Source organism: Grampus griseus (assembly GCF_964374135.1).
Source record: "Grampus griseus genome assembly, chromosome: 12".
Taxonomy (NCBI): domain Eukaryota; kingdom Metazoa; phylum Chordata; class Mammalia; order Artiodactyla; family Delphinidae; genus Grampus; species Grampus griseus.
In genome coordinates, this window is record NC_139006.1 from 29,803,228 (window position 1) to 29,816,943 (window position 13,716).

Genomic DNA, 13,716 nt, shown 5'->3' on the forward strand with positions numbered 1-13,716 from the left:
AGTGATATACACGCAGTTTACAGAAGAAAGTGAGACACTTATGAATTCATTATTAAAATTCCATGCTGCCAAATGAGCAAACATATAATTACTACATTTTGGAAAAGAACAAACAAATTGGATATACTCCAAATATTCAAGCAAAAATTCAAATTAGATACTAGCATTCAATATGAACTCTATTTTTTCTGAGTTACCTTAGCCATTTGTCTGAGTTCATGCTTTACATGAGACTGGAAAAGAAGGTAACTGAACAGGAGCTGGTGCAAGATAGCTAGGTTAGAGATAACTATACACCATTCTTCAAAATCATAAATCTTAGATTAGTATGTCCCAAAGTGTGAGTTGAAAGCATTCAAATCTGACTATCTGGGATCTATCCTGTGAAGAACTTGTTTCCTCTGACCTGTCATAAGTAAAAAACGATCATATACGATAATATTAGAAAAAGTTAGGTACTTTTTCAAATTTCAGTATCTGAAATACGTACTTATTTGTTTGAATGACAGATCAGAATTTTAAAATTTAAACACAGGAATACTGACACATATACTCAATCTATACTAATAGATTTGCAATTCCACTCAGCCACCTTAAGAGATTTTTAAAGAAAAATCCAGGTGATTCACTTAAGACTAAAGAAAAACAGATATGGACTTTTCAACAATCCAATATTCTTTATTTCACGGTTCAGAGGATCTTTAGAATTATAGAGATGTCTCAGTCTTATAATCCTGAAAATCAGTGCTTTCTTTCCAGGTCTTGTCAGAATAAACAGAAAGCTCAACATTGTCACATCCCAATTAAGTATATTAAGGAGAAGAGACAAAACTGTTTTTCTTGGGGAACTAGCTCATAAGCCTATTAGTGTCTCAAAAACTAAATACGACATTTTCCCACAAAGCAGTCACTGTACAAGGCATGAAAGAATGGAACCTACGATTCAAATACAGATGAACGTAATTAAATCAATCAGATTTAGAATGTATATATACTTCAATTCTGAGGAAAAACGTTGCCAATTACTCTCTGGTTGTGAAGTATCTACACAATCTTTGACAGGGTGGTGCTTATATCTTCTGATTTCCAGCAGAGATCCTCAGACCATGGATGGCTTCATTACATACAGCTCTTTTAGGTGCACCTTGGTACTTAGGAGCCCCACTTTAGAAAAGTACACCTAACTCCACAGAAAGTGTAGGTCTGTTCAATTTAAGGCAGATTGTAAACTTGCCTCCCACCCCAAAATTTTGATAACTAAGTATTACTGACTCATCAGCTCAATTAACAGCTTTCAGCATAATTTTAAGAATAATTATTTGGTTCTATACCAACCCCACAAATTTTTTAAATGAATACAAGGTATATCAGAAACAGAAATTTTATTTCAGCTTTTAGAGTTAAATGTCATATGGTAAAAACTGGACATTCAGGGACTGAACAATATTTTACATTTAAAAAGTTCAGACATAAGAATGTAAGCTCATTAAAAACTAAAAAAAAAGATAATCAAAACACTTAACTAATTTAGTTTTCACATACTAGGGGATACATTTACTCTTTAATGGCATTTCTCCAGGAAACCTGGTGTTTTAATCTACTTTTAAATTCAACAGGGGCAGCAAAGTCAATACACTAAAGAGGTCAACTGAAAATTTTTAGATGTGTTTTTAAAAAAACACTGCATGTTTGAAGAGTAAGATGACACTGTCTATCAAAATCACTACACATGGTAATACTGTGTGACGGGCATACAGCTAAGACACTAAGGACCCTGGGCACCTTCCCACAGGCGTTGCTGCACCGCACAACTCCAAGGCGGTGACTTTCACATTTTCTACATGAATGGTGCCCCCAGGTTGCGTTGCACACCTGAGTGGCTGTGTGCAGGAGTCCTGCTTGTAACGTTCACACAGAGTATGTCTTGGACATGATGCACTGGAAATCTCAAATGAAGACTGGAAAATCTTGTGTCACTCATATAGTTCACTTATTCAACCACAGATACCTATATACTGGTTTGAAAATAAGTTACTTATAGTACAATAGTTAATTATAAATGTGACAGAAACCACTGGCTAAACAGGAGCCCCTGATAATCTAATTACCTGAGTATGTCCTGTAAGAAGACATAAGTCTCTCCCCCCAATTTTCACTTGTATGTCCTGGATCTGAATCTACAGAATAAGAAGAGACAGGAGAAAAGAAAAAAGCATACGAAGGGAAATGCAGAATTCAACAAACCAACATTTTTCAAAAGACCACAATGATGTATCATTGTTTTTCCAAAAGATAATTTTTAAGGTAAAGCCAAAAGTACATTTCAAACACATATTTGGCCAATACCTAAGATTTCGGTTTCTTTGATCTTAAAGTTGAAAAAGTCAACCACGTAGTTTGCAATAATAGTTATTACTGAGGCTGCTTATTAAAACATATCATCTCTTTTGAGGATATATTTTTTCAATCTCTGAATAATGATAAAAGAGGCAGTACTCTTATCACGTTTTTCTGTTTAGAATTTGTCTTTAGAAAACTTGAATAGTGGACTTGCATCATTCTTTTTGTTCTATGAGTGCCAAAACTATTCAGAAGACAATAGAACATTTCGGACTACAGTATCATTCTAGACCACGGACCTTTCTATAATTTATAAACATTTCAAATAACATGAATTATTACTGACCACTACAAAAGACATCTTAGAAAGAAAGTAGCCTAAATCAAAACAAAGTTTATCAGCTAAGAATATGGAATGCTGCCTAACAACTCAATAAAGTAGAGAACTGACTTCTGGCAGTATGGCCAGAGCAAATAATTTTACTTACAAACAATATGCTGTTTTAACTCAACATAATGTTATTCTGATTTTCACATTCTCAATTTATTGGCTTATGGTCTTCTTTCCAGGATGATCATTATAGACATTATTCATGAGTTGTTAGGTGTAAGGAAACAAAAGTGTTGGAAAAAAAACCAATTTAGAGAGCAAGTAACTCCTAAACACAGTATTTGAAAAATTTAGAGATAAGCCTAAAAGTTTAGTGATGAGAAGGCTTACTCAATCAAAGGGGAAATCGTTAATAATATTTAGACCAATTCTAGAGCAAGTGGGTAAATGGACTGAATTACAAGCCTTTCAATAATAAACACTTATATTTCAAAATTTAACCCATTAAGTTAGCAACTAGAAGAATTCTATGAAGAATATTTGTCATTTCATTTAAAGATAAGCAAAAATTTTAAAAGGCCTCCATAGGTTGCAAAGCAAAGAAAAAGGGGCAACTAATAAGTTGCACCAACAAATCGAATTAAATGGATTATTGAAAGCAGATCATATGACTGTGACAGATGAAAGAATAGTGGATAAAATAAACTTTCAATTATATTCATTAATATAAGGAAGTAGTTTCTCCAAACCTTCCTTTGGAAGTAATTAATCCATCCAGACTCCACACACCCTTTTGGCTTTTACTCAAATAAGTAAGTTTATTTTGGGGGCGTTTGCATGTATATTCTTATAAAGATTTAATTAAGGAGCTAGAAAATTAAAAGCTTCCATATCCTGTCCTTTTACTCAACTACTTCTTCCTTCAGTGCTATGCTGAGACTAGACCATAATGAGACTATTGTTACCTATGAGGTTTTTGTAAAACACTGAGTGCTAAGCAGAGCAATTCTCTCTCCCTGATATGTTCTTTGCAGCAAGGCAAGACAAGCAATACCTATATTTTAAAAGCCATCTTTTTTGCTTTCAATTGAAGTATAGTTGATTTACAATACTGTGTTGGTTTCAGGTATACAGCAAAGTGATTCATTATATATATATGTATTTTTCAGATTATTTCCATTATAGGTTATTATAAGATATTGAATATAGTTCCTGTACTATAAAGTAAATCCTTGTTGTACAAGCCATCTTTTTAAGTTAATATTCTGTTCTGGATTGCAAGAGAATAAGAAAAATATCACGTATGATTTTAAGAGTGTGCACTACGTCTGAAAATTTTTATAATAAAATATCAGGGAAAGGGACAGAGTAAATCTATAATAAATAATCACCACGAAGAGCACCAAAAGAGGACTATCCTTATTAAGCAAAGCACTAATTTTATCTGCTACTTTAACACAGTTACCAGAAAAATTACATGTGTTTTCTTTTTTTAAAAAAGTTTTCCTCTCCAAATTTGCTTGTGTCATTAAATAGGGTAAATCCTTTAATGGCATCCAAAGCCTCGGGAAAGTAGGCCTTCTACGGCTGGCTGGCAGAGATTTAGTTCAAAACATTTGAACATACTCTACAACTGCGCCACGGACTTTGGGAACAGACCATATTGTGTCTCTTTACATTTTCTCCTACCACATTTATTTACATATTACTTAATGCCACAAGAAAAAAAATCAGTAAGGAAATAAATAATGCCTATTAAGAAGAAACAAGTATTTTTTAAAAAGTAAAGAATGTTGTATTTTTTTTACTTATCTAAACATGCAAACTAAAATGAAGTACTACTGGTTTATCCCTATAGATACTTAGAGCTATCAAACCTAAAGAAAAACAAGTGCCATGACGTTATTTGAGATTAAAGAACATAAATATACTGCTGGAGCCTTTATAAGTATGTATAACTATTTTGAAGAAATGTTTTACCCTTTTAACCCTGTAAACCTACTCTTGGGAATGAATAAGACAGAAAAAATTCAGAGTATAATAAAAATACAATCTGCAAAGACGCTCTATGGCATTACTCACAACAAAATAATTGCAAATTTACTTTGGAGGCTAAGAAGAGATTCACTCATGTGTAGCCTCAAGATAACTGCTCAGTACTTTCAAGTTAAGGGATTGTCATGGCATCCTTTGGATGCCATTAGTCTTGGAAAGAAAGTAAGTACGATTTTATGACAGATAGTGTAGGAAAAAAGTTCCCTTAGGTAGAAACATTAATAACTTAAAGATAATAGCAGTTATCAGTTATTAATTACTATGTCAAAAATTTTATATACAGTAACAGTATTATAAGGTGCCTACTCAATATTCATTCTCCCCTTACTAGGCATACTCCAATTTTGATCAGGGTGACAATATGTCCAGCTCAAAAATATTTGACTTTTCAGACTCCCCAGCAACTAGGGGAGCCTAACCAGTTGAGGTGCAGGCAAAAGTTTCTAGGGAGGTTGTTTCATGAGTAAAAAGGCAAAAGTCTCTCTGGGAGAAAGATACCTCTGTCTTTGGTCCTTCCTCTCCTCTTTTCTGCCCAGGAAGGATATATCCTGTGACTATAAGGCAAAATGCTTAAGGACAAAGGCTACGTATGAGCTAAGGGTAGCAGAGCAGAAAGATGAAAACAGCTCAGTCCCTGACGGTGTTACTGAACTGCTATACCAACTCTGGACTGCCTATGCCTGGTCTTACCGCATTAGATGAAAAAAATCTCCATTTAAGCCAGTATTAGTTTTCTGTTTTAATTAATGTATCGTAAACTGATTTTACATGATATGTCACTTAGAGGTCACAATTTTCTGAAGTTGGTATTATATGCACTTTTATAGATGAGAAAATTGGGACTTACAAGGAACTCAACTAATTTGGCCAGGGCTAGTAGGTGGCTGAGCAAGGACTCAACAATGGTCTGTCAGACTCCAAAACTTCTGATGATAAACACTATGCTATGATTTCCCTCTGTTATAACTACAATAACTTATCTGGTCAGGATTCTAGACTAGGAAAGATTAAAAGTAAAAGCTAAAAGTAGGTGATAAAGCAAGCTGATGCAGTAGCTGTAAGAAATAATTTGTCTTCTAGATAAGAAGTAGTTGCTTCCATAGGTTCAATGAGTCATTGTACAGATTGGCCTCAACATTTCATGGGACAAAATTTATAGGAATTCTCTAATAGGATAGGACAATGTGGGATTGATACTGGAATGATATAAGTAGATATACTGGAAATTTGCTGAAATGAACAGTATTATGATACAGCTATAAGAACTCACGGGCATGACTTTGAATTATGCTGTAATTTTCCTCAAAACTTTATCTGAATTTCTTTTCTAAAAAGTGTTATCTTTTAAAAAATTAATAAACAGTAAATAATTGAGAATTTGGAAAGTTTAAGACACACTAGGGTATCTCAAAACGAAGACTAGGAATGACTCAGCCGGTTGATGGCATTACTGCTGATTTTGAGGACCATTGAATCTTCCTTGGACAATATGAATGTCTTAAAAAAAAATAATGACCGTGTTTTATAAAAATAATGTATGTTTATTATTTTAAAAATTCAAGGCATATAAAGAATACAAAGAAGAAAGTAACAAATCATTCCAAATCCTGGAAACAAAATGTTAACATCTCATGAGCATCATGCCAAGCATCCTTCTAAATGTATATAAAGACAGAGGAACTAGGAGAGAGAGAGAGAGAGTGAGAAATCAACTTATGTAAGAATAAGAAAATATCATACATATGTGCTATATTTAAATAAAAATCTGAAAGATTAACTTTAGTTTAACCCAACATAAAAAGAAAATAAACTAAAGGAATTGCTCTTCTCTATAAGAGATACCATATACTAAAGTATAAACATACACATATATAAACATATAGGTAAAATTTTAAATGAAAGATTAAAAGTTTTAAAGATTAAAAACATATTTCAGTTTCAGACAATTTCAGTTAATCCCTTGCTATGAGAGATGATGAGTTGAGTAGCACTCTTAGCATTTTCTCCTTATTCCCCACTCCCTATTCTTTTATTTTTCACCTAAGTCAGGGCTTATAATATTTACATTTTTGTTCAGGACCTTTAATAAACCCACTAGGTTTAGCCTTAGTTCTACAATGAAACAGTCTCTATATTTAAACAATCTTATCTTTCTGTATGTGTGTTAATGTATGTCCTGTGTGCATATGCATACAAATATAAAGAATATGACATAATGCAAACAGTACCTATTATTTCATAACCTACATTTTTACTTTGTATACTGTGAACATATTTCCATACAGTTTATTCCTCTACAATTGTTATTTTTAAGGGTAAAAGATCATATTTCTTCATTGGATTTACCATAATTTACCAAATCCTATATTTCTTGACAATCTTTTCCTGTTTTGTTTTTTCTATTACAAAGAAAGCTGAGAGAAATATACTTGAAGATAATTTTTACTCTCATCAATAATTATTTATATAGAATAAATGACGAAAGAAAGAATAAATCAAATGTTAACAAACTTTTAGTTTTTAACATATGCTGTTATATCTACCTTCAACAAGGTAGTTCCATAATTTAGACAAACTAAAGCAAGTTCCTATTTCAAACCAGTGACCAGTTTGTATGATTTAAGCCAATGACAGTTTTGTCAATCATTGTAAACTCTATTTCTCTGAGTACTATTAATACATTTCATATATTTCTTCACCAACCGTAATTCTGTTGTTCTGAACTACTTGCTTCTATCTTTTGTCCATTCTCCCATTTCTGTATTTTTCTCTTCACATTTAAGAGAACTTTAATTACTAATTATATTAAGATAAGGGTTGTCATATATGTTATAAATATTTCTCCCTTTTATAGTTTATTCTGTATAGTTTCAGCTAATGATTTAAAATTTTAAAAAGATCAATGTCAAATACGGGGTTTGGTGCTATAACTATCTTTCATATGGAAAATACCAGTTAATGGTACTCTGAACTCTTCTTTTAAAATTATGAAAATAAGACGTTTTGCCTTGGGCCTGGGGAAATTCTTCTTAATGCTTTGGATGTGTGTGTATGTGTGTGCGTGCAAAACTAAAGCCTTCATCTGTTATTTACTAAAATTTATAAATTCAGCCTACCAAAAATATAGATATACATGTTTAAGTCCATCAAAATCTCATTTAATGTTAGCCATGTAACCTTTTCAAAAAAAAAAAATAAAGTAAGAGTCTGTTTTATGAAACAGTCTTAGAGAGAGCTGCAATGTCCCACTAAATTCAAATAGTGGAAAGACTGTAGCAGGGGATAAGCATATAATCCAATCAATAAAGTATGAATTAGACTATGTTTATTCAGTGCCTAAAGTTCATGTCTTCCTAAGTCTTTCTTTTATTTTACACTGAATAAAAGACAAATAACCCACTGGATCTAATAACAAAGGTTCTCATGGGAAGTGTATTATTTTGAAACCTTATTTCTAAGTCCCTTCTTCAAACTACTAGTAGGATTATCACTGTCACTGGAAAACAAAACCTGGTTAATGTAAGTACTTTAAAAATGACTAGCAAAAGGGTTTCTAAGGAGAGAGTATGAGACAAGTTAAATCTTGTATATTCGAAGGCACAGAAGCACCTTCTTCTCAGCTAAGTGACCTAGTAATACCTTGAGAACAATTTGTAAAAATAAGGAGAGTCAAGGGCTTCCCTGCTGGCGCAGTGGTTGAGAGTCCGCCTGCCGATGCAGGGGACATGGGTTCGTGCCCCGGTCTGGGAGGCTTGTGAGCCATGGCCGCTGAGCCTGTGCTCCGCAACAGGAGAGGCCACAACAGTGAGAGGCCCGCGTACCGCAAAAAAAAAAAAAAAAAAAGGAGAGTCAAGGCTTCAAAAAAAAAAGAAAGATTCTGAACCTCTAGAAGAAGACAGTGTAACTTAAAATGAACAAAGCACATAATTTCTTAATCACTCAATAAAAGAGCAATTTTCAAAGTTTAAAACTGTCATAAGCGTTTAAGAAAAATTTTTAGTTCAAGCTAAGAGAAACAGCCAAACATACAAAAGGAAATCTACTTACTAACAGTGTATACTAAAATTAAGTATTTTCTAAAGATTAGCACAAGGAGTTTCAAAAGTCTAGTCTTTTGAAAATAGTCTTTCAAAAAGTCTATTTTCACAGATTCTGGAGTCAAGATCATTCCCATACTGATGATTAAGATGGCTAGAAAGATAAAAGTAGGATATGATCTCTGTACATAAATTTAGCATGTAACACTGATTTTTCTTTGAGTGAAACTAAAACATTCTTAAGAACAGTTCATTACCAATACTTCATTCAGGGGCTAAAACAATTATGATAAATAACGAACATTCAAGTTTATATTAGTTTCAAGAAACGATTAGTTCAGGGCTAAAATACAACCTAGTAATTTATCAGATAGTGGTAATAAGGTTTTAATCTATTACAAATAACTGGGATTTACTGATGTCAAGTATCATTCCTGACATAGCAAAAGTTTTGAGGAAGAAAGTACTATGAACTGGGCTTAGGAAGCCTCAATATTTTTCTTCTTTTTTTTGAAAGGGACATATTTCTGATTCATTTCTGAATCTAAAATGCCTAACTTTTTTTCTTTGGTGGGTTCAATAATTTGTTCACAAAAACTCAACAGCTTTTTCTCAAATCTACCATATCAATGCTCCATATTACTAAGTAAATTTTCATCACTGAAATGCTCCTCAAGAAATTAAGTTCTTAAAGTGGTAAGAAATTTGTAATAAACACTGAGACTGAGAAAAAAAGCTAATTGCTTTTATCTATAATAGAAATCAAATTTGGGTGAGGAATATATGAATTTCTGCCCCAATGATAAACCTGAAATTCTGAAATACAAATATTTCTCTCTAAAATGCAGTGAACAAGGAATGAGAAAGAAAATCACAGTAAAAGAAGGATTATGATTTTACCAGGAAACAACAAAATTTCCTACCTGTGTCTGAATCTCGGTCTTCATTTCTTGATGGGCTGATGGTAAAAGGAAGTTTACGTTTCATGGACGATTTCTCTTTCATCTCCTTGCCCACATCACTCCGATCAATTTTTGGAGTTTTGCTATAGGATGCAATCTTGTCTTTACTCTATTAAAAAATTAAATATGAATAAACTTATAACAATATTAGCTGAGCAATACAGTATTAAAAAATACTTTATATAAAGTAGAAAGAGTATTACTACAAACCATCGTTGTCCTCAATGTCCTTAAGGCCCACTTTCAACAATCATAATGTGTTTTCTAACTTATTTCATATTCCCTTTTACTTAGTAATATAATTTTAAAATAACAATAAAACGAAATATCTTGAATATAATGGAACTCTATGTCTAAGATAGACATCATCACCAATAAACAAATATATAAATCAGAAAAAGCAGTCTAGATTGAATTAAGCAGATTGTATTTTATTAATTCCATGTGTCCACTCATTTAGATAAAGTATCCTACCCTCATGCCTACAGCAATTACCAAGTTCACTCTTATGATCCAACATCTGAATTGGTACATACAGCACATCTAACTGGGCTATGAAAACTCCTTTGGAAAAACATGCTAGATACTAAGAACTAAGCCACATCACCTAGCAGGTGAGCATAAAACTATGATAATAAATGATAGATATCATAACCATAGAGATTTTCAGAAGAAAATGAGTAGACTCAGACTGCAGAAGACACGAGCTTTCGACCCAAGCCAGAAAATAAAGGAAGGAAGAGTGGGAAGAAGGGGCATAAAAAAAAATACTGAATTTTTTTAAAAAGTAGCATTTATCAACGAAAAGATGATTCAAAAAGAGCAAAATAGGGCTTCCCTGGTGGCGCAGTGGTTGAGAGTCCACCTGCCGATGCAGTGGACATGGATTTGTGCCCCGGTCTGGGAGGATCCCACATGCCGCGGAGCGGCTGGGCCTGTGAGCCATGGCCGCTGAACCTACGCGTTTGGAGCCTGTGCTCCGCAACGGGCGAGGCCACAACAGTGAGAGGCCCGTGTACCACACACACAAAAAAGAGCAATATAATAAAGCTTTTAGTGAGTCTAATCATGAAAATATGAAGAGGGAAAAAAAAAAAACAGGAAAAAAAAAAAGACTGGGATTGAGACCTAAAATACAATTCCAGAGGGGATATTAAAAAGTTACAAAAGAGGGCTTCCCTGGTGGCGCAGTGGTTGAGAGTCCGCCTGCTGATGCAGGGGACACGAGTTCGTGCCCCGGTCCGGGAAGATCCCACATGCCGCAGAGCGGCTGGGCCCGTGAGCCATGGCTGCTGAGCCTGCGCGTCTGGAGCCTGTGCTCCACAACGGGAGAGGCCACAACAGTGAGAGGCCCACGTACCGCAAAAAAAAAAAAAAAGTTACAAAAGAATACTGTATTCATTTTTATACAATTGTAATTTTAAGGACTGGAAAAATGGATTATTTTCTTGGAAAACATGTATTATCAAACACTGGCTCATGAAAGAAACAGAAAACCTGAATAGACCAATGATCATAGAAAACAATAAATCTATAGCCAAAGATTTTACGTCTAAAAAGGGTACCTATTCCAGAAGATTTTATGAGAGGTTTTAAATTAAAAATTCAGGGAAAATATATTTCCCATTTCATATAAACAATACTACAACACAGAAATAAGATTAGAAGATACCCAATCCATTTTACAAGTGTGAAATAAAACTAATACCTAAGAAGGGTTCAAGATAGAAATTATACCTAAATTGCTTATGAAATAAATGAAACAATAAACTATCCTAAATAAACTGTCCAATCAAAGTTAGTGCCTTAGAAAGATAATATATCATAATCAAGCAGGATTCACCCAAAGAATATAAGAATAGTTCATTATTAGAAAACCTCAAGACAATTCATTATATCAAAAGGAAAAATCTTATTATGGTGTTAACAGGTGACAATAACATCTAAATAGACCCTACATTCATTCTTGATAAACCTATTAGCAAATTAGGAAGAGAATGTGACTTCCTTATATCTTAACTGGTAAAGATTAGTGAAGAATAAAAGTATTTATTTCCCAGGTGTAAAGGAAAATCCTCTTACGCTGTTTTCTTACTTCTGCTAATGAAATGGAGCTTCACAGGCATGCCTTTTGCTTATAAGGTTGTTTTAAAACGTCGATTTTATTATTATTCTGGTATAGTGAGGCCAACAGATCAAGAGATCGCTGCCACTGAAAAGAGAGTTTGTTACTCACAGCTCCCAAGAAGAGGAGGCATGCCGCACCATGAGGTGCCACCGGGGGAAGCACCTAGGAGGTTCAGGAAGCAGAGAGAGGGGAAGGAAATGTGAGTCAAAGCTTTTATTGCGGTTTCCACAGGAAGAAAAAGGCAAGGCAGAGCAAGCAGGTTTAGGGTTGGCTAGTTTGCATAATTTCAGCAGACTCTAGGGTATAGGTGTTGTTTCTCTAGCTGTCTGGTACCTGGTTCTGGGGTGACTGTTATTAGGGCAGGGGGATAGTGGCCCAGAGTGTGAGAGCTGGATATAGTTGGTGGTTGGGGATGGACTCTGGATTGGTTGGTTTGCATATGAAAGGTGTGGTCACACATAAATTGTTTACTATCTCTGGGAACTGAGTAGCCCTGGGAAGGGCAGTCTCCCCAGGGTCACTGAGGTCCCAGATGTCAAAGAATCAGAAACAAAAAGGCATGATTAGTAAAATGGTTAGCCAACAAAGTTCTAGAGATTTTCCTTAGAAATACAAATCTTTGTTATTAAAAAAAGAATTAAGAAAAACATTAGAATGTCCCTTCTCCCTTGCACTTGTGTGAGTAAAGATACTGTTCTGTGCCATAAAACAAGAGAAACCAATTTAATATGTTAAATGAAAAATGTTCACAACAATTTATCAATCATACTCTCCTGAGCAATATGGTGATTAGTGTGAATATTCATTCCTGCTACCAACTTATTCTGTTCTCTGTAAAATAAAATTGTCCTTAAAAGTGTTACTTGAACAAAGTGTTTTTGTGAGAATCTTAACAATAAAAATTATTTTCAGATATGGGGAAAGTAACTTTCAAAAGAAATAGCTATGGAAAAGGGGGAGAAAAAAAAAAGAAAAAACTACTTCTGATTGTCTTAAAATTTCTATATCATCAAATGGTATAAATACTCTTGTCAATTCAGGAGAGAATCACTGGCACATTCTTCTTTCATATCCATGACCTAATAAAACTAAGAGTCAGACTTTTTTTATTTTAAAATAATTTAAGTCTTTTTCATTTATATTAATGATTTTCTTTCAATAACCTACAACAGCTATCATACATAGCAGTGAAAGTATTAATGGCAAGACACGAATGATCCTCTATCACTGCTGATATTAAACAATGTGTTGGTAGCCTTTACCAACTCAAGACAGAAAAAAATAAGAGGTAAAAATTTACCTAGAAAAAAAGAAAAAAGAAAAAAAACAAAAACCGCTTGAAGTATATAAACCAAAATGTTAATGGCTATCTGTGGGTAATGGCATTACAGGTGTGCTGGGAGACAATTTTCTATAGCTCTCTTGCATTTCTGCATATCTTGCAAGCAGAAGCACTAAATCCCTTTATTCTATCTTTCCAAGGATATCTGTATAGAGAATAGCCTTGGAAGACAGAGAAAGTTTCTCCCTCTGGAGCAAAGGGTAGTTCAGACCTGTTCACTGTTCAGTGTAATAAATAATTTCTCCCTTTAGGGCAAAGGTCAGGTAGATTTATTGCCCATTAGAAAGATTTGGGATTCCTCTCCTATAATACAATCCACTGTATATGTAGTTGTCACCTGGCCTTCTTTGCATCCCTTTGTGAGAAACAGGGCTCAGAGAACAGGCACAAATGGTGATATATGGCTACAGCGATTGCTATGAGAAAAAATGCTTGCCTCTCTATCTGACCCAGCAGTCTCATGTCTTCTGCCATAATCCATGAAACTAATTAGCTTGCAAGTAGGGTAAAACCTCAGATGC

At 34.0% G+C, this 13,716-nt stretch overlaps 1 protein-coding gene across 3 annotated transcripts in view; it reads right to left on the minus strand.

The window, feature by feature from the left end:
- ANKRD12 (ankyrin repeat domain 12) overlaps window positions 1-13,716 on the minus strand; it is a 114,866-nt gene that overhangs the window by 62,271 nt on the left and 38,879 nt on the right. For 2 of the 3 annotated variants that reach the window (XM_082667438.1, XM_082667437.1), the window contains exons 3-4: window positions 9,687-9,834; window positions 2,109-2,177 (exon numbers count right to left, since the gene is read on the minus strand). In XM_082667438.1, the coding sequence (XP_082523564.1) occupies window positions 2,109-2,177; window positions 9,687-9,834 (217 nt within the window). The remainder of the gene's footprint in view (window positions 1-2,108; window positions 2,178-9,686; window positions 9,835-13,716) is intronic. The other variant, XM_082667439.1, reaches the window with a different exon arrangement.